This window comes from Trachypithecus francoisi, unplaced genomic scaffold (assembly GCF_009764315.1).
Source record: "Trachypithecus francoisi isolate TF-2019V2 unplaced genomic scaffold, Tfra_2.0 Lachesis_group13, whole genome shotgun sequence".
Taxonomy (NCBI): domain Eukaryota; kingdom Metazoa; phylum Chordata; class Mammalia; order Primates; family Cercopithecidae; genus Trachypithecus; species Trachypithecus francoisi.
In genome coordinates, this window is record NW_022681458.1 from 89,425,732 (window position 1) to 89,447,478 (window position 21,747).

The 21,747-nt window shown below is 38.8% G+C and overlaps 1 protein-coding gene and 1 pseudogene across 1 annotated transcript; both read left to right on the plus strand.

The window, feature by feature from the left end:
* The first annotated feature begins 881 nt into the window (after positions 1-881).
* On the plus strand, positions 882-3,435 carry RPRM (reprimo, TP53 dependent G2 arrest mediator homolog). The gene has a single exon (XM_033231451.1). The coding sequence runs from the start codon at positions 2,212-2,214 to the stop codon at positions 2,539-2,541; it is 330 nt and encodes a 109-aa protein (XP_033087342.1). The 5' UTR covers positions 882-2,211; the 3' UTR covers positions 2,542-3,435.
* LOC117094212 overlaps positions 2,716-21,747 on the plus strand; it is a 49,482-nt pseudogene continuing 30,450 nt past the window's right edge.

The window sequence follows — 21,747 nt, forward strand, 5'->3', positions numbered from 1 at the left end:
TTGCACACACAATTCTGTACAACTTGATCCCTGGAGGTGGGCCTCTATTCTCTGACCTTTTACTTTTCTAAATTTCTATTACTTTTCTCTACCATTCATTTCAGGATTACGTTATATTGCCTTACGTTTGTTGTAATATTTTCCATGTATACATTATGTTTTATTATTCTTAAGGACTTCCCACATTAACTAAGATAGACTGATTGTATGATGAGATTTAAGTAAATTCTTACTGATCAATTATTAATAAATTTGTTCAAAGAAGAAATTGTTGAGAGTGAGGCAGTCTTCACTTCTAATTAAATTATGGGAAACTAGAACAATAAGCCAGTGAATTGTGGTAGAAGCCCAAGCCTGAGTTTTCAGCTGTTAAACACCCCCCTCAAAATAATAATAGCTATTCTAAACAATCAAACTTATTGCAGCTGATATACAATAAACATCAAAAAATTGAGAACTCAACCAGAAGGCATTTCATTCTATTTTATTATAGTCATGAAGCAGTGCAAAAACATTTAAGGAACACTGAAGATGGAATAAATAACGTTTTAAGAAACAGGAATAAGAGGATTTACCAAGCAAACAGAATGAAATTTAGAGTTGAAAATGGTAAGACAGCTACTTTTCAGTTTTATTTTATTTTTAATTGACAGACAATTGTACATATTTATGAGGTACAAAGATTGCGGAATGATCAAATCAGAGTAATTAGCGTACCCATTATCTCAAATTTTTATCAGTTCTTTGTGGTGAGAACATTTAATAGGAAGTAAATGTATTCTATTGAAAGCTCAAGTTACTGGTTTCCAGCTGTTACAGCTGAAAGAAAGAGGGAGGAAGGCAGGGAGTAATGGGGAAAAGGAGGGAGGGAAAAGAAAATAGAAAAGGGGGCGCGGGAACATGCAGTATTCTTTCAGAGTTAAGAAACTTAATCTACAGGTTTATAAAATTTCGTTGGAACCTACAGCAAAATCACAATGGCTGAAGCGTCAATCAGGCCCATACAAACATCTGTGTTTAGTTTAAATGACTAAGGGTGAAATGCATCAGCTTATGATAAATGGGGAGGGCTCCCAGCATTTGGCCAGCGTTCTAGGTGATGGATGTTGATGAGCAATTCCCTTAAACAACTGATTTACTGCCAATGGACAAAATGCTGGAAGCACATCCAAAAATTCATCTGCAATTAAAATTACAAGCAAGTGGTCACTCTGTTCACCTCCTTTACCAGAGAGGTGACCCTGCTCCCGGCAACCACCTCCAACCAAGGGCCACAGAAGAACTCCTCCTTCCTCTAACCCCCTTTCCTTGGCCTCAGACCTCATGATAAAACCTGCCTTGCTCTGTCTCCCAATCGCTTTTGTAAAGGAAGTTGGGTGTAGAGCTCTTTTTTCTCCCTCCCTTCCTTTTTTCTTTCTTTCCTTCCTTCCTTCCTTCTTCCATGCCTTTCTGTCTTTCCAAATTAATTACTTTGTAAGAAACATTCTCAGATCACCTCCACTCCACCAGAATCCAACGCAGGCGAGACGGAGTGAAGCACAGGGGGCGGGCGGGTGGCCTCAGCCGGCACCATCTGGCACCTGGGATTCATCGCCACTTTCCATCAGCCCAGAGGTCAGGGGGGCAGCCGGGAAAGGACACGCAGAGCTGGTGTGTCCCAGTTCCTCTGAAACTTTCAGCTGACCACACCGTCCCCCGACAAACTCTTTAATCATCCATCAAACTAGAAGAGTACGGTGACCTCTGCCTGGCCTTCGGAGTCTGCAAAAGAAGAAAGCAATGAAAAGCAAGACCAGGTTCGCCCCTTTGCTTCCTCCACCGCCCAAGAGTAGCGCGCAGAGCGGCGGTGCGGCCGGAAGGGGCCGCTGTTTGCTCAGTGCAGGCGCCCCGTCGCTGCAGCCGCGGCTGCCCGCACCTCCCACGGCCGGGCTGGTCCAGCCCCGCCAAGTTCCAACAGCCCCCAGTCGAGCGAGCGCCGGGAACGAGCACCGCCCGGGCTGGAGCGGACGGCTTTAGAAGAGCATAGCTGCTGCGCGCGTCGGAGAGGCTCCTGGGAAACTCCCACGGCCCAGGGACTTTCGAAAGCAGAGCGAGGAGCCCTCGCAAGCGCTAGACTGCGAGTGAGCGCTCAGCTCGGCACCTGTTCCTCCAGCGCCGCCGCCTTCCTACCCCTCTGACCCGCGCCGCTCGCGGCGCCCGCCCGCTCCTGCGATGAATCCGGCCCTGGGCAACCAGACCGACGTGGCGGGCCTGTTCCTGGCTAACAGCAGCGAGGCGCTGGAGCGAGCCGTGCGCTGCTGCACCCAGGCGTCCGTGGTGACCGACGACGGCTTCGCGGAGGGAGGCCCGGACGAGCGCAGCCTGTACATAATGCGCGTGGTGCAGATCGCGGTTATGTGCGTGCTCTCACTCACCGTGGTCTTCGGCATCTTCTTCCTCGGCTGCAATCTGCTCATCAAGTCCGAGGGCATGATCAACTTCCTCGTGAAGGACCGGAGACCGTCTAAGGAGGTGGAGGCGGTGGTCGTGGGGCCCTACTGACCCGCCCTCCGCCCCCGCGGCAACCGCTCCCACGCCTGCCCACTTTGCCAGCCCGGCTGTGCCCCTCACTGTCAGAGACTGGGCGAAGCAAACCTGTCGGAGTCAATTATTTCTCTCGACTTCGGCCTTTCGGAAAGGAGCGACCGGTTTCTCCCTCGCCCTCTAAAAGTCCTCATGCCTGGCAGTCGGAGGAGAGCGCCCAGACTTCTGGACTCAGCAGAAAGTGGCAAGAAGGCGGCGATTAGGGCGCAGAACTTTGGAAGCTGCTACTTACTTGGAATGCGGGGAGAACGACAGGGCGAAGGCCCTTCTCCACCCGCAGGTGGGCCAAGCTCTGGGGGCAAGTGGAGAGGGAGGGCAGGGGAGAGACCCAGCGGCACTGATCGCCTTGTGACCGGAAAAGTGACCTGTTAAAAGCCACGCAGCAGACATCATGGGGTCTCACAAATCCGTGTCCGGGTGCGCTCCCACTCTTCTCCTGCTCCCCACCAGCCCTGGAGGGGAGAGGCGATAAATACCTTTGACTGTAACGTGCCGTTTTAAGAGGTTTTGTGTTTGTTTGCAAATATTTGATAAGTCTTTTTCTGCCCCAGTGGCCTGTTTGCCTGCCTGAGGGGTTAAAGTTTTGTCATTTTGGGAGAAGGGGTGGGGGGAGGGGGAGCCTGCGAATTTGAGGGGGGTGAGTTGTTTCTTTTAGTGCATTTCCCACTGGGTCTTTTGGGAGGTGTCTAGCGTTCCTGCTGGCCCTGAGACAAAGACCCAGAATAGAACTCGTAGCTCGTGTCTGCACGGTTTACGCCACAAAAGTGCTCTTGACATCCGTGACACCGTTTTGACTTTTTGTTTTTTTTTCTTATTTAACATTTCCTTAATAAATGCAACATTTAAGCGTTTTGTTCCTGGCCTCCTGGTGGTCATTCTGCGCTCCCCAGCAGGGGGGGAACGGGGCGGCGGTGCGGAGTCTGGCACCCGGCCAGGGCAATTCACCCTGAAGAGCTGCGATTCAACTCGTGGATCCCCTGGAGGGGCGAGGGTGGGGCCAGACGTAGAGGCCCTGGGATGATTGAGACAGAGCCCAGCCTCAGGCACAGTAGCCGTCCTGGAGGCAGCATCCTTTGTTTCCTCTTATCGTGAATATTTTATATTTCATTTAGTCTCAGCTCTCAGGTAGGCGAGACTACAGGAAGGCCCCCGCGGGAAGATTACACTTCCGTGCCAGGCTCCGGCGGGAACACAGGATTACACCGCTAATGAAAGTAGAGAAGGCTTGGACACTCTTTAGGGAGAGCGTCTCTACCCTAACCAACGTCAGCGAGGCGGCTTTGCGATGCTGCCCATGGGCGGGGCCGGGGCGTGGGGAAGGGGAATTATAAAATGCAAGGAAAAGTAGCAGCTAAGGTACACAGTGACGTTAATGCTCCCTGGGGTAAACCATTGTTACTAAAACATGAGATGCATTACTGTCGTTGCTATATTACTTTTTCTGGCAAAAAAGACCAGGTTAAAATAAAGGTTCAGCCTGTTCTTTGTAATTTAGTCTGCCACAGACCAGGCAAAGGGTTGAGAGGAGTTAGCCGAGGTCCTGAATGTGGGAGATGAGTATTACAACCCCAACTGGGAAGGATATTTGGAGTAGAGCTACAGATGGTCATTGACATATTTAAGGCTCAGAAATTCAACAGTGTTAGAAAGAAATGCCTAAAAACCGTGCCTCTGAAAATAACCCAAAGGATACAATAGCTTCGAGCATAAACTTGACAAAAGGTTTTGAGCAGTTTATTTTTATGCCTGGGACGGGATCCTAAATATTTTCAAGACTATAAAGAATCCACTAAGATGCTATAGAGCAATTAAAATTTCAAAAACTTCACAATGGCAGCTATAAGAGTAACTAAAATCAAATAACAATAAAGTGTTCCATTTACTCAGAAAGCACAACTGGTGTAAACAATGTTAATGACTCAAAGATTGGGATCAAAAGTTTTGAGTGCCTTTAATGTCATATCCACTATTAAGTGTCCTTTTCACTCTCAAGTAAACCTTGTCAGAAATTACAACCTAGGATGGTTTTTTGAATTCTAGTGGATATCAGGATTGAGAAAAGAGGATTTTGAAGTTTTGCTTGTTGTTCCTGTCTTTTAAACAGGTAAGGGTTTGTTTGCTTGTTTGTTGTTTTGGTATCTGAGTGGGGCCGGGGTCAAGAGATAGTCAATAGGTAGTCAGCAGGAGTCTTGGAAGTCAATGTACTTTTACTAACCCACAGAACAAGAAATGGCAATGTTCTGTTTTGTAGACAGTTTCTGTGGCACTGAGTTAATCTGCTGCCTACATGTTTCAAAGGGAGAGACAAAGCAGAGCAATGGATTCTCTGGGACAAACCAGACACTTAAAATTTAACTCAGGCTCTTCTCAGGTCCCTTCCTCTGGAAGATTTGTTAGCTTACCTGTGAATTCAGTAGTCTGGTAGAACTCGATTTGGGATAAAAAACAAATCAGCTAGAGTGTAGGAATCTTGCATTGTACTCTGCTGCGTACCGGCGCATGCTTTGAGTTTCAAACACGCGGAGGCTGAAGGAGGGATCAAACCTACAGGTCAATTTTAAATTGTATAGAACACAGGTTTTCATTTTAAACCAAAGTCCTGAAAGTTGAGAGAGAGCCTTCCCAAGGCTGAAGACCTTTATCTTCTCTATCTTGTTCCTCTTAATATTTCTTCACACCTCTTTCCTCTTCCTTGCATCTCAAAAGCAAAATCTGCAGTTTTTCTTTATCTCAACTATCCATATTTATTCTCTCACCCCCAGAAATTGTGATCATGAAACAAACTAAAACCTGCAAAATGTAGTCCTTAGGTATAAAAGGCATGTGAACACAGCTTTGTAATCTGTGATCTATGCACTATAGGGAAATGCACAGTCTGCAATGCATATAGCCCTGGAGACTATTTCCTGCCAACAACACTTCTCTCCAGCCCTTAGATCCATTTGTTACTTAGAGAGATGCCAAGTAGTTCTGGGTTTTATAGATGAGGCAATGTGTGCAAGAAGCTTTTTACACTCTCTATTCCCCGACGGCCACAGAGCAACCACTTTCTGGGGCCACACCACTCCCTCTTTCACTCTGCCTTTGACTCTCTTTGTCCCTCATTCTAACAACTGCTTTAAATGAAACATTTCAATCCTGCTCAGAATTTATGGAGTGTCGGTCCTTTCCCAGAGACATTCTCTAAAAAAAAAAAAAAGGTTTTGAAAGCCACTCTCTGTTTCACCTAAGAAAACAATGTCAGCCTTAAGAGACCAGAAGTTTAGATAAATAAATAATCAAACAGGCAGGTTCTACCATGCTGCACTGAAGTCCACCATTTGGTCAGTAATTACTGGGAGGCCCTGAGAGAGAGAGACGGATTCCTGTAAAAGCTTGCTTGATCTGGCATGACCCAGGGGGACTTATCTGATATTTCCTGAAGCCCTTCTGGAAATACAGCAAATGCAGGGAGAAGTTTTCATGAGACACAGCTGGTGGATTAGTGGGATCTCAGGCTAGGCAGACAGCTAGTGATACCTCTTAGCTTAATTGGGTGGCCTTTGTATAACTAGCTTAACCCATTGTTGATAAGTGTTCTTTTTCTTAAGATTGTTGATACGAATCTCCCCACTCTCTCTGAAAATGTAGCAAGAGCGTGAGTGCTGGACAGCTTGAGGGAAGAGAAAGCAGAGGTCACACTGCTCTGTCAAGTCTGACATCACACTAGTTCCTGGTAGATGGTCCATGATTTCTGATTTCTGAGTCATGCTGGCTTCTCACTGGATCCAAGTCAATCCTGCTACTGTGTCTTCCTATACTAACTCTGAATTAGGAAAGGAAAGACACACTGGGCTGAGATTTTAGAAATTTTGGTTCTGGTCACTAAAAGCAGCTGAATGGCCTGATCCCTGAAATAAGGCAGATGGGTTCTAAAGAAACTTCCAATTCTATGATTCCATTGAATTAATTGGTTTAACATTTTCTCTCACTTAAGATGTTTCATAGATCTCTTAATTATGTGTCTTAAAAATATATTTTATCTTTCCAGTCTTGATCTTTTGTGTAGATGTTTTTCTCACAAAAGTCAAGTGCTCCTCTACTGGAGATAACTTATTTACAATAATCAAAGCAAAATTTCAAACATCTAGCCAGGCCAGAGTAGATGATAGTATTTAACCTGATAGATTATGCATGATCTCATCAGTGCCTTAAATTTCTAGATCTCTGCGCTCTCAAAGGATGAAGCCATGAAAGTAAAGCCCGTTGTACTGGGGAGTAAGCAATTCTTCTAAGTACACATTCAGACTAATAAGCACTGTTGTTTATAGAACTACTAGGGTATTTGAAGACTCATTAACATCTAGTTTTTCTCCCTAAAGCATTTTTGCTTTTGAGTTTCTGTAACAGCACACAGCACCTGTTCCACATGCAGTTTAGAGCCTTCCTTAACCCTGGCTTATCTTACTTGTCACTTTGGGGGGTTACAATGACAGGAAAGGATTCCAGGGTTCAGTTTGTTCTGTAAGACTGAAACCTAGTTTGACAAAAGCCTGTTGAAGCAGCAAGTCTGCAGTAATCCTCCAAACAGGAATCAATAAATATTTTTTCTACCTGTCAAATCCCATGTAGACCTGTGCACAATAGCTTAAATGGGATATGTTTTAAAAGCAGCTGCCTCAGTAGTAATTGTTTCCTAATGTCTGAATTTAAATGCTCAATAGTAAGTTGTTTCCATGGCCAATCTCACTTTGTTCTCTTTTCCTGATATTTTTGTGTTGTTTCAAATGTTTAAAAGACTTGAAAGTCCAGGATTAACTTTCAGAAAAATTAATTATATAATATTATTATCAATCATATATCATTTATGGTGATCATAGTAACATACTTTGAATTTATATGTATACATCTTATATTTTATTATTATATTTGAGAAGCTTAAAATATTCCAGAAAGAGCTCCTATAAGGACTGTTGTAAAGATAACTACATGTATTTTTTCTTTTTTAAATTATTTTATACTTTAAGTTTTGGGGTACATGTGCAGAACATGCATGTTTGTTACATTGGTATACACGTGCCATGGTGGTTTGCTGCAACCATCAATCCGTCATCGACATTAGGTATTTCTCCTAATGCTATCCCTCCCCTAGCCCCCCACCTCCCGACAAGCCCTGGTATGTGATGTTCCCCTCCCTGTGTCCATATGTTCTCATTGTTCAACTCCCACTTATGAGTGAGAACATGTGCTGTTTGGTTTTCTGTTCCTGTGTTAGTTTGCTGAGAATGACGGTTTCCAGCTTCATCCATGTCCTTGCATGTATTTTTAAATATTCCTCAGTCACATTGCAAACAGTGGCTTGCATCTGACCTAGATAACAATATACACTAAATGAGAATAAACAAAGCTTATTTTCATTTATTTAACTATGTATATTTTGAAGGGATAATAGATAGTTTTATTTTCTAAATATATTTAAGGGCATGCTTGCTGAAGTATTCTTGAGTAGGTAAATGCAGGTATAGAATGATCAATACTAAAAAGGTCAAGTGATCTGCAATAATGCTGGAACAAATGCTGCCCTGCCTAACCCCATTTTAAAACTGGTTTCCATTAGATAGTAATATTTTATAACCTCATAATTCAAAGAGTTACATAGTGTTTCTCAAGCACTCATGTATAGATGGTACATTACTACTTATTACTGAAAAGTATGAGATTATTCCTTTCCATTTGAACCATAAAACACTGGCACAGACAAACATATGTAAGGGAAGGTATATAATCTACCCACAAGAGTAAGAAATTGTTCCTATAATTTCTAGAATTCATAGTAATATAAATATACACATATAATTATGCCATAGCCTACATGTTGGCATATTTTATTACAGGGAGAGAAGGTTATAGTTTTTCTTATTTTTTAAATATTTGCTTTCTACCCTCACCAATTCCTCTTTCATTATGCACTCCTTCCCACACCCACATCTAAAGATATACTGCCCTGAAAGAGTCATTGATTTTTATCAGACCAAGACTCCAGATGTCTGATTGCTTTGGAAAAAGAATCCCTCTGGGATCCAGAGTGTCTCTTTTGCTTTATTTATTTTCCTATAAATTGAGCAGGATCATGTAGTTCATATACTAAGTAGTATTGATTAAGGCAGGTGCATGCGCACATATTCTCATACTCAGTGTTTCCTTTACTGTATACCCATGAAACATGTTTATTGTACTACAGACTAGAAATGAGCATCACACATTCCACATTCCCCAATTCTTTGTTTTACATTATTTATTTGCTTACAGTAAAACAATGCATAGGAAACATTGCAAGTAAATTGTCTCAAAATGTTCAGTAAAGAAGATTTATTTGAAGTGTCTGGAGTCTTACAATACATCTGTATCTCAAGATATATGCTTTAATCTTCATCTAAGAATTGTAAAGGAAAGACGCTGAAACCCTAAGAGACAGAAAAGTCAAAGATTATATATTGCATAGGCTTGAAAATCTTTAAAAGCTAAGTTAAGAGAAATGAGCTGGGACCCTAAATTTGAAGAAGGTCAATGAAAACAAAAAGAACCTATCAAGTAAAGTCTCTAGAAATTTACAGGCAGATTCTAAATTCTCAAAACGATGGTTAGAAACTTGTACAGTTAGAGGGCTTAATAAAAGGATCGAAGACTGCTGAGAGGAAGGACTAAACATTGTGAGAATGTGGAAAGTTGTAAATTCCTTCTCTATTTCTCTTTTCTTCTCTGTGGAGTCTTGGAATATTGCAAACATCCTGTCCGCTGGCTCAATTTTCTTATATCCAAAGGAGAAAGAGGCCTTGCCAGGCCTTCTTATCTTTATCATCAATAAATATTTATTATTTAGTATCTATTATAGTCATGACTCTGCACTAGGTACTAACTTAGACCTTGGAAGTTTGGTGCAAAGAATAATGGAATTTAAAGGGGCCTTCTGTGCTAATATCCTATCTTCTGCTTAATCTGTTTGCACATGTCCTTCGGGATCTATCTGTGTGAGCCACACACTATCCTGGCTTCTCCCCTTGAAAATGAAGTACTCTCTACCCTTCTCTATAATTAGCATGGGGCCTGAAATACTCAAACAATTTAATTTGACTTTTCCCCATGTCTTCAGGCAGCATACACAAAGCTGGCTCATCTTTACATATTCAAACTCAAGATGAACATGAATATGGAAGGCCTGAAGAAAGTGCTCCAAATGAATATCTCAAAGCTACTTATAATTTTCTACAAATTCAGCTCAGGAACAAGGGTTTTATTCATTTTCCCCACTGTGAATTTTCAAGGACTGAATAATTAAGAAGATCAAGTGTAAAACTTCCTCCCCTACATTCCATAGATGAGCTTTCTAAGAAAATGATACATTCTTCAAGTAACATTAATGTCTCCTAATATCATCAAAGTTCAAGCTAGAATGGACTTTATTAATTAAAAATCTTTGGGTTACAATCAACAAAAATCTAACTTAAGCTAATTTTAAATTAAGAACAATTTATTGATTCATGTGACTTGTAAGTTCCAGGATACAGGTGCATCACGCATGAAAGAAGCTGATGTCTGATGTCACTCAGACTCTTTCTCCATCTCTCAGAAAATCTCTCTCCACATGGTAAGAAAAGAAAAAACATGGATGACCCTGGGCCCACACTCATATCTCATCAGCTTAATAACCCCAGCAGAAAGCTACTTTTTTCTTGGGAGAACTCTGGCCCAGTTGGCATCTTGTATCAATTGCTGAACAAACCACTGTGACTGGGTGGCTGCAGGAAGAAGGGTGTACTCAATCAATGGCCAGTGACACCCTTCTGGTGAAAGGAGAGAGAACATGGGGGAGGAGAGTTGGTTCTATTAAAACCAATCTCCTGTAGCTCCTGTGAGGATACAAGGCCATGCAACCTCATAGAAGAAGGAATTCTAGTATCAAAAGAAGCGAGAGGCCTGCTGGAGGACCTATAACAACGGTCACCTAGCTCAGTGGATCCAAAGCCTAGAGAGGGAATGTCATTTCCCACGGTTCCACACAGCTAGTCCATGGTGGAGCTGGTAATGGGATCTATGTCTTCTGACTCTTAATATTTCTTTTAAAGCTATTTATTCTATCAACTGTATTTCGGCAAGGATGAAAAAAGAAAAAAAGACTTTTATAATTTCTTTCACGGTTCTCTTTGTTGAGTTGATGTGGCTCTAAGTGCCCTGGACAATGGCTCTGAATTTCTGGGGCAGGTATTGCCACCACCTTGCACCTGGTCATTTGGATCAGTCATTTGACATCTCTCTTTGCTCATGAGAATAACTCATCTGCCCTCCCTCCACCTAGTTAAGTATAAAAATCGATTTTATATGAAATGGTAAATTTTATGTTAAAAAGTTAAGCTCTGTGACACTCCATGAGATGGATAAAATACTAAGCATTACCCAAACTGATTTAACAAACTTATTTTGATGGAGCCTCTCTCATGACCCATCTTGCTTGGAAATGCTGCCCTGTAAGCACATGAAATACTTTTATTACTTTTCTTGGAAACATATTTAATTCTGTTTCTAAATTGCTCCTCATATGAACTCATCCTAACCTAGAGAGTTGGCTTAGCTTTCTCATGCACGTGGAAATTGAACCATCATTGTTCATTTCTTTGGGTTTCCAGCTGCTTTGCCTGTTCCACACTTCTGATGAGGAAAATTATCTTCCTAACTGTGACTGTCTGCTTTGCAAGTATCATCTCCCCCTCTGAGACTTGCATTAGTGGGCTTCTTGATTCTTATTAACAGGTGAGGGGACGGGGTTGCTGATGGTGTGGCTGGAAGACAAAATTTCTCAACCATAAAGACTGGTGTTTAGAGGTTGTTTTTCATACAGCTCATCACCACAGGTAAACTCATCTCCTCTACAAATTTCCAGCTGTGAGACCTGAATCTGAGGCTGGAAACACAGTGTTCTCAGTAAAGCATCTCTGTGTTTGCAACATACTTAATGGCCTCTAAGGCACACTTGTACACATATAAAAGAGCACTCTCATTTTTAGACAATATATCCTCTTTTCTTGGCATGATGGTCCTCCTATATTTGGATAATTTCTTTTTCAGGAATAACTTTACAAAAACAAATAACTTTCAATTGTTAATAACATAAGCCATTCTCCTCTAGACATGATTTACTTTGTGAGTAATTCTTGATTGCTTTATACCCAATAGCTAATTATCCAGTTATTACTCAGTGATAGTTTTTCTATACTACTAACTTCCTCAGTCAGTGTTTGGTAGTCTCAAGATTGGACCACTGTGGCAAAATTCATTTCACAGTGATTTATAACATTGTGTTCTTACTATGACACAGTAAACCGTGTGATACACTAGTCTATTTGAGGAGAAGTCTCCAAGCCTGCTTGGATTTTCTTTTTAAAAATTAAGTATTTAAGATTTTTGATATTTTCTCAATGAATAATGATTTATTTCAAAATGTTCTTTAAAATTCTCTAATATTTAGAATGTTTATAAATAGAAAAATTTAGAGATGCCAAAGCAAAAACTCTGGTAAATATCAGATGCATCATTTAAACAATAACAATACATAAAGAACCAAATTATAATACTTAAAACTTGAAAATTGATCATTGAAAAGTATTCTCCATTTCAAAGGAGAATGTGATGGAAGATTTCCTTAGATTTTCTGTAAACATTTGCTTCCAAATTAAATTCATATCTGTATTTTATATGAGATTGTATACCTCAATAATGTTGTACAGAAACTAAATTTGACTGAATTCTTTGCATTTGGTCAATGTACTTTAATTCTCCAAATTCATACTTCCATTCTACAAAGCAAACAAAGACTTCACTGACTATTGAGATAAAAAGCCATTCAAAGAATGAACCTTGGCAATTTAATGTTGCGTTCCATTTCATGCTTAATGTTCTGTGTAGAGAAAGAAAAAAAATGTTAACAGTGTTCCATGATTCAATGATTTTTGAGATAAGAGTATTTTCAATTTATGATTCCATGGTTCAGAAAGAGTGCTTAGATACTGAAAGAGTGCAGTGAGACACATTTCATGACCACCAAGGGCACTGTCTTCTTAGAGTCTGGGTTACCTGGCATGTGGCAGTCATTTAATAAAGATTGAGTAAAGTTACAGAGTTTTAATACTCCTGCGTTTCATTGAAATTATATGCTGGAATATTAGACTATTCTATAAACTCTTCTGACTTTCTTCTATCCTATGTTTTCAATTAATAAATGAAAAGTTTTTAAGATCTTACTTCCACACTGATTCCAAAGCACATAATCACCATATGATGTGGTCTTATTTTCTGATTCTCCTTTCACTGTTTTCTTCTAATTGGATTGTACTGTTGACATGGATAATTTTCAAATTCTATAGATGGAAACTTGGTCAGCATCAAATAAATTCTTGTTGATACGTATCATCATCCATTTAGATAAGTGATTAATTGCAGTTACTGCTAGTATAAATCATATTTGGTATTGTATGGGTGTTAGTTCAAAGTTTTCAGAGTGACGTAACTATAGAAGTTACATCATCCCACTCCCATGAAAGAGAAAATGGAGGGAATGAGGGGCTAGTAATTTTTCCAAGGTCATATAGGTAAAATGTTCTTATGCTAATCTAGATTAAAGATATAAATCTAGATCTGAGAATATTACAAACAAAAGCATTTTCCTCTCTGCCATTCTGCTAATTCTTTTGGTGGAGGATGGACAGTAAAGACAGTTTCAACTTTCTCACACACATGGTGCTTTGTCATTAACAACTTGGATCCACCAGTACAGCTTTGGGTAATGATTTCACATAGAGGAGATGCAGAGCAATTCATCATTTTGATAGATCTAGAGTTTGCTAGTAGCAAATGGTTCTAGGAGGTGGGGATGTCGATTTTAGGGGCAATTCAAAATGAGCTTCAACTTGTCCAATTATATAGCCCCTTACTTGGAAATGTATACAGGTTAAAACATATATATTTTCTTTTTGGACTCTAATTATAAAGGTTTCTAATGTTCACATATATCATGTTGCTTAAATCATTTTCATTAAACTTCACCAATAGTATGATTTTGACTAAAATATTTTATTCTAATATGTTGGAGCTTATTTCATGATATAAATGAATATGCCTCATAGTTAAAAGACTTTTTTTGTGGACTATCTGTGCTTGCAAAGTTATAATAATTTTTTATTGAGCACTTATTATATATTTACCCCATTCTGAGCACTTTCCATGTGCTGGATCACACACGTGGGAATGAGGTAGTCTCTATTCCCATTGCTGAGGAAATTGGAGCGCAGAGGGATAATATGTTTATTGACTAGTTTTAGATACAAAAAGACTCTGGGAGACCTGAGTATTGGTCTGATTTTAATATGCTAAAACTTCACCCAGAAAAATACAAGGTCCTGTATTTGAGTCTAAAACAGCTGCCCGAGTACATAATGAGAAAAATGTGTCTTATCAACTGACTATAAATATAAAAGATGCAGAACTTTTGCTGAAGAAGAAGCTCTAGAAAAGTCAATGAAATTTTGTGGATGCCAAAAATAGTGAACCTAACACTGAGGGAGGCACTGAACCTCGTTAGAGGAGAGCAAGAATCCAGCTCCCCTCTGTTTTTGGATTATTACAATCTTAGAATGGGTAATGGGCCTAATACTGCATTTTTAAAAACTTGTAAACAAACTCAGATATATTCAAAACAAAGCAGCTAGAAAGCAAGGGTTTCAACACTATGTTAGACGAAAAATGATCAAAAGAGTTGGCAGTATTTACCACCAAGGAAAACAATAAATAAAGCCTCAGAGATAATAGGATAGCTATCCACCAATATCTGAGGATCTGATACAATCAAGGGGGATTACATTTATTTAGTACTACCCCAAGTCGTAAAACTGGCAAGAGTGAGTAGAAGCAGCTATAAACAGAGGATTCAAGTCTTAACAAGCAAGATCTTTCTAATAGTTGGAGCTTTACAAATATGACATGAATTGCTTTGAGAGATAATAAACTCTCTGATACTGGATGACCATGCAGAAGAGATATTGCAACAGAGATACAAAAATTAGATGGGTGGTTAGACTGGATCTTTGAGTTTCAATCCTGTGATTTTTTTTTTTTTTTTTTTTTTTTATTCTAGGCTCTTTCCTTTTGAACAAGAAAGAACAGGCACCTGGCAGGTGGCTATGCTGTCTGACCCAAACAAGCTTAGGGTCTCTGGAGAAAGCCCACCCTGAGTTAGGAGATTTTGGCTGTTATTGAAGTAGCAAGACCTGTAGACTTTCTCACTCACTTGTGACTTTTTCTTGCATCTTCCTCATTGTGCAAAAATCATCTTTTATTACACCTTCTCCATGTATATCATAACCTTCTGATCTCACTTTGAAATAGGCCATTCCTAATTGGTTTGTCCAGAAGTTACACTCAAAATGGCTTTGCGATTATTTAACTGAAGCAGATGCAGACATAGCCTCTCAGCTTTCTATAAGCTCAAACACTAGTCCTTACATTAAGCGCCCTACCTCTAAAGGAAAATTAAACTGGCTCAGAGGCACCTATTTATCCAAAACAAAAGGATCCCTGAGGTACAGACTTATGGATTTAACAGGATTTTGTTTCCTTACTATATGAGTAAAAGGTGTTAAAGGATAAATCATTCTTTCTAATCCGGCACAAGATGTAGTCTCAGCCACACTAAATAATCAAATGAAAGAAACATTTTATTGTTACTCAGGAAGAAAACTTAATACCTTTATGTCAATCCAACTCTGTGATTTTAGCATTCTATTTCAGAATCTGCACAGAACTGCAAAGAACACAGACCATGCTCTGAAGGATATGAGGTTTTTGCTAGAGTGCTCTTGAAACTCCAAAATCTCTTTCAGCAATATTGTAATTGCATACTATGTCATACCTCCAAAGAAAAATAGAAAAAAATTTCCAACAAGAGTAATGTTTCAGGCTAGACTCCTCTCCAGATGGTAGAGGCATTCTTAGTAGACACAGACATGTGGAGACATGAAGACCACCGTTTTGAATGCTGATTGATCCTGTTCATCAAATTGGAAACAGAGGAGGTAATAGCCTTCACCACTGTGGAGGAGACCACTTACTAATTTTGAATCAAAATCAGTACTGTTAGAATTCATACTACTGTGTTGCCTATGTCTAATCCCTGGCATAAGAACTGTAGATATGCATCTTCTGGTATGTAACTATCTACTTCTTCTATAGTTTATATTATTCTCCATACATCACCTGCTTTTTATTATGTTTTATTTCAATAAAAAAAGTTACACTTGCATTTGTTAAATATTTTCTTAATGATATATTTTATATTTTGTAATAAAACAAGACCATGGAATCATAAGACCCGAGTTGTCTGTTTCTAGGTGATATCACCCTTAAACATAACTTATTATCAAAAATGTTCTGACCTAATTTTACAACATGGTGTGACCTTATAGTCCTGTATTCCAAAGTCACTGCAATCAGCATTGTCATCTTGATATCTTGCTTAAATACCGCTCGCTATAATATAATTTTATGTCCTGTCCTCAGAGTGGCCTTTATTTTGAAATTCTGCCAGGAACAACATTGTGAGTGCTAGAGTTTGATTAAACATAGCCCGGAAGAATGTCTTTCAAAGGATACATCTCACCCAGTTTCCATTTATAAAACACAAAGTAGCATATGCTTTGCAATGACAATAAATCATCTTCAAACTTAGACTTAAAAATAACAGATGATGTGGTCTTAAACTCTGATCAGAGAGAGAAATGCTTCCTAGAAGGAATCTGGTAGTTTATCCATGTCATACATCCCCTGGGCACCTGGAGGCACAGTGGTTGGGTGGGAGAAGATCTCAAACATGTGGCTAACATCCAAAATGGGTGCTCAGGACTTTCTCAGCTCTGCTGAGATCTTCAGCCCTGAGACCTCAACCTAATGGCTCATTTTTGTCCAGTTTCTGAGTCAATTTTGACTAAAGTAGAGCACATAACAGTAGCTTCCAGGTGACCAGCTAGTGGGATCTGATTGATCTTTAGGTACCTGGTGTGCTTAAGGTGATGCCTGGACAATCTTTTGTCCAGAGAACCACAGCTTTTCCACCTGAAGTCCACTTGTTTGTCTAGTCTACTCATATGTCCTGGCTTCTGCTGCACATTGGGCTAACACCAATACTGCTGAAACTTTCCTCTTCCAGGAAACTGGAATTTCATTTGGATATACACCTAATTGTTGCTTGGGAGAGTCTAGAGTTGTGATACCACCAGCTCCCTTCATAAACTACCGCTTTGGAACTACTACTGTTTTGTCTCAACTATTACAGTGCATGCTCTCGGGTATTTAGAACAGCCAGAATCAAGTTCAAGTTAACCATACCTCTGTGGATCCAAGGATAAGGATGGCCACTGACTCCCCTCATCTGTAACCATGATTACAGTTGAGTCAACTTCTCAGCACTGTTCATGTTCTCCATTCCTTTTCCATTCCTCTGATCTGCTAGAAGATCCTAGTATGCTTTTGAGCCTACGTTTCATATGCTACAACATGTTGAGTGCTATGAATGGAAAGCAAAAGATAGATAGAGTTGGAGGAGGGATTGAGGGGTTCTGCAAGCTTACTTAGTGACTTTGGTTATAGGTGTAAGGCTGAGAGATACATCTATTTAGTCAGCTATATATTTCTGCTTCTTCCTGTACTTACAAATCTAATTAGATCCTAGGCAACGAACAAAGTGTTCAGAGAGAGAGGCTACATGTTCGATTAGAGACTGAAGAGGTGACTTAAGATGCTATTTTTGTCTGGAATTTGAGAAAAACACTGAATATGGCCACTCCCTTAATACACACTTGGATTTGGGGTGGGTCAGCTAATAGAAGTCCTTAAAAACATTACTAAGATATCATTATATTTTTCTTCACTATGCAATTCTCCCACAACACTGCAGGGCAAGGTTGAATTACTTTTTAAATTATTTATCATTCTGTACTCTCTGGTTCACTCATCTTTCCCTTTACCTGGATTAAATAAAGAGTTGATTTTATGTGGAAGAGATTCCTAGAAGTGAAGAGGGTGAGGCTATAAATTACATTTTTAGAGAAATGTCTTTCCTCAGGATAAGAGTAAAAAGATAATATTCAGTTTACAAATGTTTCATTAAATCTTGTGTGAGACAGGGTAGTGAATCATAAGATCTGCAAAATCTTTCCAGAACCTATGAAAAGATACAGCTATGTTTATATGCCAGTGATTAGAAGTTATGGTTTCATGCAACAATATTCTGGCTTAGCCTATTTATGAGCCAGGACCATAGGAGATTCTCCATCACTTTCATATTTATAGACAAACCTTCATATTTTCTTATTGCAAGACAAGTCTTTTGAACAGTGACAAAGTTTCAATTCCTTTTGGAGTGGAGGCTGAATAGTATGGCGCGGCAAGTCTAATTTAGATTTCATTTCCTTTGATTCTAAACAATAGGGAAGGTGAGTGTGAAATGACTTTGGTTCCTGACACCAGTTGCATAGATTTATTTCAGTGATTGATTAAAAGATCACATGGTTTTGCTAAGCATTGCAAGGCTGCATCAATCTTCAAGAGAGATGAAACTGCCATTGATTTTGCCTTGCTGTCCTAGAAAGAAAATTCTGAAAGACTCCATCCAGCTATAAACAGGCATAAGCAGAGCTAATAGTTGCTTCAATTGCTGAGAAACAGTATGAAAAGAAGAGGTCCAACAAAAGCATTTGATGGTATTCTCTTTTTATTTAAAAAATGCCTTCATCTATTTCATTTGATCAAATAATTTTAAATTTAAATGCAGAAAATATGAATGATTACTGTAGTTAATAACAAAAGAGATATATTAGAAATATGTAACCTTCAAGAAGTAATTTAATATTTTTTAACTACTATTTACATGTATGGAGGGAAATACCAATTTTTATTTTGTTATTTTTAATTATAGAAGTGCATGCTGCTGTTAAAAATAAAGTTTGCCTTAACATACAAGCTTCTAGGAAAAAAAAAAAAGTGAAAATCTCTATCTGTTCCATAAAAGCTCCCTATGGGATGTGCAACAGTAAAATTTGGGATTTTAAGAAAGTGAAAGGAGAAAAAGATCCAGGTAGCCAGGTAGCGGCAGATACAAATTTTACTCTACAAACTCAAATATACAAATACTGTAATTTTATTTTTCTACAATTTATAGAAGGAGCTCTCATAATATCAGAACAGTTCTTCCCCTCCATCTCACCCACCTTCTTCCTCAGAGTTAAGTCTATAGTTGGGAGCTCACAAAATGCCAAGGCTTGGGGAGGAGCACACATGGCATCTTATTCTTGTTCTTATCTTTCCATTGTGGCATCTACTGAGGTGATTATTGTCTAATTGGTCTGGGTTGTGGATTTGTAGAGGTCCCTTCCCTGTGGAGCTTTGGCAGGTCAGATGACTCCCAGTATTAAGTTCATGTCATTCTTGAACGGATGAGATGTATTGTGATCTTCCCTTGGGAGTACAGGAATCCTTACACTGATCCAGCATGATCCTGGGTGTCCTGACTTTTGAAATTAACTCAGACTCATCTGCCTAGACATGACATACAACCATTTCTTCTCCGGAGAGGGGCCCCAGTCCTCACATCTTTTAGATATTCAAACCCATCTTTAGTCTGTCATTACCCTACCCTGGGCTTAACCTGGCATTGACCCAGGATGGCTGAAGGAAGGAATTGTAAGTATCTTTCTGGCTTACTCAATTCTATCAAAATCTTACTGCTCACTCTTTAACTCTTCTCTTCTTTTCTCTCTGGTGGGGAAATGGTCAGAGGAGCATCTTCTAACTTTCATGTGTTCTCCCAAATATATTCTCCATTTCTTGAGTTCTTTCCTTTTTTTTTTCCCCACATGTTAAACTTCTGAAATTCAAAACTCTAAAAACTGACTACATTTTTCCCCTCTTCTCTACTTTGCCAAATATTTGGTGAGACATGAAGGAAAAGAGACAAGCTGATTAAAGGAAGGATTAAGGCAAATAATAAAATACAGTGAAGGATATACAATTGATAAATCAAAAACATTAATGCAAATTATGAGTCAAATATTACTAAATATGGCAAAAAATTACAGAAAAGTGTATACACCACAACTCTGCCATGTAAACAGTGAATTTTTTGTTTCTTTCTATTTTTCACCAAAAAAAGTCATGTTAAATTTACAGATGGAAATCTGCAACTTACTTTACTTCCTTTGAACAGAATATTATGGACATTCTTCAAGTGTAATTCATACAAGTCAGTCCCAAATTTAAAAGCAGCTACCTAAAATGATGTATCTGTGGCTGAAATCAAACTACTAGACAGCAGTATTCTTGTGCCAATTGTGTACAATCCATGTCCACTCCGATTAATGCATTCTATTTAGTCAGCACCAGGGCTGCACTGTTGTTTATTTTTGTTATTGTTTACTATTTTTACTATCACCCCGGTGTGTATCTTATTGACCATATGGATACTCAGGTAGTTTCTAATTTGTTGCTCGTTAACCCCGCACTGAACATCTTTGTATATATAACTCATAATAATATTACTTCTTAGGTATAAATCCAATTTTAGGTTTAGAGAAATTCGCAGGTAAATAAGAAGATCGGAATAATGATGGTCTTCCTCGGTATTATCTGTAATCACAAACAACTGAAAACTATCTGAAGGTCTAATTGTAGGTAAATAGACTGAATAAACTGAATGAATTATATAGCAGATAAAATGAGTGAATGAGGTCTCTATACATTTATCAGTATGAGTTGATCCTGAAAACATAATGTGAAGGAAGAAAGCAAACTGAATTTTGTTACATAACATACAGGTTACTAAAAATAAAATTATACTATATGGTTTTTCATGCTATAAATAACTATTAAGAGTATTGAAATAAGTACTTCAAACACATTCAATTTGTGATACAGGGTGTTGGGCCTTAGAGGGAAGTGAGAAGAAATTCAACTTCAACTGAAATAATTTATCACAAAAAGATCCAAAGAAATATCACAAAATAGCAACATTAGTCCAAATACAGGCATATTTTATCTTATATGTATCTTACCTAAATGCATTTATTTTAATTTAAAAATCCTCATATACCATAAATTTTCTTTTGAGTACCACTTGGTTGCATTTAGTACAATTTGCTGATACCTTTCATACAGCTGTTTTGTGATTTCATTTTTAACTTAAGATTCATTGGAAAAATTAATGTATACAGTTTTCTAGTGATTAGATAACCTTTCATTATGCTCTCCTTATTTTGCTTTGTTTCCACACAATGTGGCTTTAGTGGTATCTAGTTTTAGCAAGTCAATGAAATTTTATTTGACCCAAACATATGCAAAACCTCCATAAATACCATGAGGGCATTAGCAAACAATGTGCGATCTCTACTTGTTGTCTTTAGTGTTGTGTATGTTCATATGTGTATTTAAGTGTGTTCCTATATGTTTGTTTGTGTTCATGACCATTTCTGAGAGTTTTAGATTAAAGCTTCATAGGATTTTGTTATTTCAGTTTCACTTTGTATTTCTGTCAGATTTTGCTCAGTCAATATTGATCCCATCTAATTCAGTGCGTATAGGTTTATAATGTGAAAGGTACTGGGTATATCTTTTGTTTGGTTGGTTGGTTGGTTTTGTTTTTTTTATTGTTGTTTGAGAGGTGGTTTTGCTATGTTGCCCAAGGTTTGAACTCCTGGGCTCAGTGGATCCTCCCTCTCAGCTTCGTAAGTAGCTGGGACTATAGGCATACACTACTGTGCCTGGCATATTGTTTTGTAATCAATATAAATGATTCCTTTTATTTTCTAAAACAGTTTTCTCTTAGGTTTCATGCCATGTGACTCTCATGTTTCTATCCTGAATTTTTTTGGCATTTGTCTGTTATGTTACGTTCCCTGTTTTTCTTTTCAACATATTTTATGTTTTGTCATACTATTTTTTTAAACACCAAGAGAAGTTATTCCTCTCACATTTTATCCATGAATTTCCTAATGAGTTTCATGAAACCTCACATCAGTTAGTATTTTTTTAGTTCCAAATCTAAACTAGTAGCATTTTATTTGTGGCACTAAGAAACAAGCATTGGAGGGAGGG

Bases quoted from the DNA above. Each gene is read 5' to 3' on its own strand.
- RPRM (XM_033231451.1), top strand. From the start codon at position 2,212: ATGAATCCGGCCCTGGGCAACCAGACCGACGTGGCGGGCCTGTTCCTG.